This window comes from Gavialis gangeticus, unplaced genomic scaffold (genome assembly GCF_001723915.1).
Source record: "Gavialis gangeticus isolate Ggan-Ray unplaced genomic scaffold, GavGan_comp1, whole genome shotgun sequence".
Taxonomy (NCBI): Eukaryota; Metazoa; Chordata; order Crocodylia; family Gavialidae; genus Gavialis; species Gavialis gangeticus.
In genome coordinates this window covers 22,414,902-22,418,388 of record NW_017729033.1, presented here as the reverse complement: position 1 = coordinate 22,418,388, position 3,487 = coordinate 22,414,902, and the positions used below count along the sequence as shown (strand labels likewise).

General features: G+C 48.9%; 1 protein-coding gene across 1 annotated transcript in view; it reads right to left on the bottom strand.

Moving 5' to 3' along the window:
• Window positions 1-3,487, bottom strand: part of HGFAC (HGF activator) — a 120,752-nt gene that overhangs the window by 49,905 nt on the left and 67,360 nt on the right. The window contains exon 8 of the mRNA XM_019526605.1: window positions 1,804-1,978. Coding sequence (XP_019382150.1) covers window positions 1,804-1,978 — 175 coding nt within the window. The remainder of the gene's footprint in view (window positions 1-1,803; window positions 1,979-3,487) is intronic.

The following is a 3,487-nucleotide window of genomic DNA, read 5'->3' as shown; positions in this document are numbered from 1 at the left end:
GCCCTGATTAAGGGCACATGGAAGTTAGTAACAAAACAACCAGCAACTAAGAATTAGATGGGCCAGCTCTTATTGAGACCATTGGACCACCCTGTCAGCAAGAAAAGGATGGAACTATGCAGATGAATTCAGGCCTCAGTTACACCACTGTTAATCTGGAGTCTAAAGAACTATAGAATTAATCTCTTGTCCATCCTGCACAAGTAACTAGAAATATGCCTGATTTACCCATTCTATAATAGAAATTCTGTTTGCGTTTTAAGTTGTTTAAAGATTCTCCATATAAATCATATCAATAAATGAAAGATCAACTTTCAAAGCTACAAAAAGGTCTTCATGATAACTGGCAACAAAGATGTGTGATTCAGGTAAACAAGGACCATAGGCAGTGGAAGGTTGGGGCTAACAGGGCTTAGCCCCCCCAAACAAAGGCAGCCCGGGTGCAGGCACAGGCTCTGGGCAGCTGCAGTGGGGTGGGGAGGTGCACACAGACAGAGATGAGCAGCCAGAGCCTGCAGGCAGCCAGGAACTCAACCCGGCCTGGCCACGTGTGGAGCAGCGCCCAGCGAGTAAACGTATAGACGGGAAGGGGCACAGAGGAGGGAAGGCACGTGAATGGAGGGGGGGCACATGAATGGGGGGGCATGTGAATGGGGCCCTGAGGCAGGTTGTGGTGTGTTTGCTGCCTGGGCAGCTCATCCAAGGGCATAAGGGGGGGGGCTCCCACCCGCATCCCCAAGGCAAGCACAGAGATGTGCCACCCCAATCTGTGCTGTGAGTCAGCAGAAGGGGGGCTGCCACTGTGGGCTGCACTCTGTACCCCACTGCTGGTGGCCCATGCCATGCCATGCGATTCCTACCACTGGGCAGACAGTGTAGCCAATGCGCAGGAGGCATGTAATGGTGTGCTGCTCCTGGGGCACCAGCAGTGGGGTGCCGAACCCAGCCCACAGCAGCAGCCTGCCTCCATCCCTCACACAGATCAGGGGACACGTGCCCCTGTACCTACCTCAGGGTGCACGCAGTGGCCCCTCCCCCCCCGACAAGCCGCCCAGGCAGTGAGTGTCCCACAACCCACTCTGGCCCCAGGGCCCCATTCACCCCAGCCCTTGACCCTGTCTCTGCACCACTCCCTTCCTCACCTCAGGGACCTCAATCTGCCCCCCCCACCACGTTCCTTCCCTGAACAGACTTCCTTGCTGGCGGGGGAAGGGGAGGACACATTCAGGCCTCCTCAAACCATATTTTCTTCCTCCATGTATGGCAAGAGCTGTAGCCCAAACACGATTTGTCAAAAGCTACATGCATTCTTTTTAAGGTTCTTCCATCTTGCTACAACCCTGCAAGGCCTCAGGTATTTTTAAATTCTTACAACAGAAGCAGCAGCATGGGTTGAGTCATCTCCCCACAACAATGTTCCTAGATTAGAGTGTTTGAGCAAGATATCTGTGGTTTTACATTGTGCTGGAGATGCCCATCAACGTATTTAAAAAAATAATAAAACTGTGAAAAGGGGTCTTCACGGTTTCTTTGTCAGTGCACGGACACACAGAATGTTTACACCGGTGTAATCTGCTTTTACAATAGCATAAATGTGCAATGAACACACAGAATATACCCTCCACTAGTGTATGTCACCACTCTTGGGTACAGCTATCCCATAGAAAGTAAGAAATAACTATATATTTCTGTTAACTCTACCAGTGTACAGTTTAAATGCCTGCAGCTTGTGAAGTTCACCCTGGAGTAGCCCTTGCCCAATACAAACAGGCTACATGTGAGGTGCTATAATAGTTTTCTCACCTGCAATATGAGAAGGGTCCCAAGCCTAACTGCACTGCTTCTTCAACAGTGTCAACATGAAGCTCTTGGTAAAGCAAATTTGAATTCCAGGAAATGCAACTGTGTCCAGAAATGGTCTTCTTCATAATGCCCCTGTACTCGGTACCATTGCCGGTGTAACATGGTTGCCTAGGAACTGGACAAAGCATGATACAGTAAAAGCTGTGTTATCCAGCACTTTACCATATGGAATGCTCTATTAACCGGCATCTGTCCCACCGTGGCATTTCTGGTTTCGCTGCTGTGAGCCGAGTCCCACTTCTTCCTCGTGGACCACGGTCCAAGGCAAAGCAGCCTGTGCGGGTCCCCCTCCCTGTCCCCTGGCACACTGACACCAGGGAGTGAAAGCCCCGGCACACCAGATGCAGCAGAAGGGGTGGCGGCCGAACAGGCAAAGATGCCTGCATGGTGGGGGCTGGAGATAAATATAACTCTCAGGTAACCAGCACCTTTGATTAACTGGCACCCCCCATTTCCCATGGATGCCAGATAACAGAGCTTTTACTGTATATTGATCAGAAAGCAGGACAAATCAAGTGCTAAGAAAATGCTTATTTCATCCCAATGTTCCAAATTAAATTTCCACGCACTAAAAGTCAATGAAGGCAGTTCCAGTGCCTTTGCAATAAAGGTATAAAATATGGATATAAACCAGCAAAAATAAAATGAACCATGTGTTGCACTTACTTTGCCCAGGCATAAATGTTTACACCAAGTGCAAGTTAGTGGCATCATGTGTTCAACATAAATGACAGCCAGTAACGAGGAAGTTGCTGGAGAGCACGAACTCTTGCTAAAGCATTTAAAGGGCCTGATTACAAAAGGGTCTTGAAAACCTTTAACACGTGCAGCTTACCACATGCAAACAAACATGCATTTTGCAAATACTAACATAGCTGACTAAATTTTCACATGCAAAACCAATTTGCTGTCACCTGTGCAGTAAACAATTGTCCAAATGGGTTTGGCACATATATATGCTACCACCTGTACAGGCAGCTGTTAAAATCTATCAATAGCATACACCAACAACAGCACTTGAAAAGCATATGGGGAGAGCTCTGTACGTACTAAATTGCACTAAATGAAAAGGCAGTCTCTGAAAACCCAGCTCATGGTTTGCTTCTTTTTAAAGTAAATGCAGAACCATTTCATGTACAAGCAGAACTAACTGTGAAGAGAAGCTATACAGTACTTCTCTTCCTGGAGATTTCTGGGAGTATTATTTATTAGGCCTGTGCAAAGCGGACACTATTCACTTCGAATTGGGATTCAGGTGATTCTAATCACTGTCCCGAATTGATTTGACAGAATCTGATTTGGAGATTCAGCTGCTGCTCTCCCCACCTGCTCTTCTAGCCCCAGCGATGGCTACCCCACCTGCCCCAGCTCCTGGCACTTTAAAAAAAAAGCCCTGACTCACCAGGTGCTGCTGGGCGGAGGACGATCCCTGCTGCCCCCCACTGCCCCACACCGTATGGGGGGGCTCTTCCATGAGCCCCTCAAAGCCCCAAGGTCACTGCAGGAGCTGGCAAGTTTGTGGGGTTTTTGGTTTTAGTTTTCTTATAGGGCCAGAGCTGGGGCAGGTGGGGCAGCTATGGTGGGGGCTGGGTGTGCTGGGGGGAGGGTCAGAGGCCTCATGGCA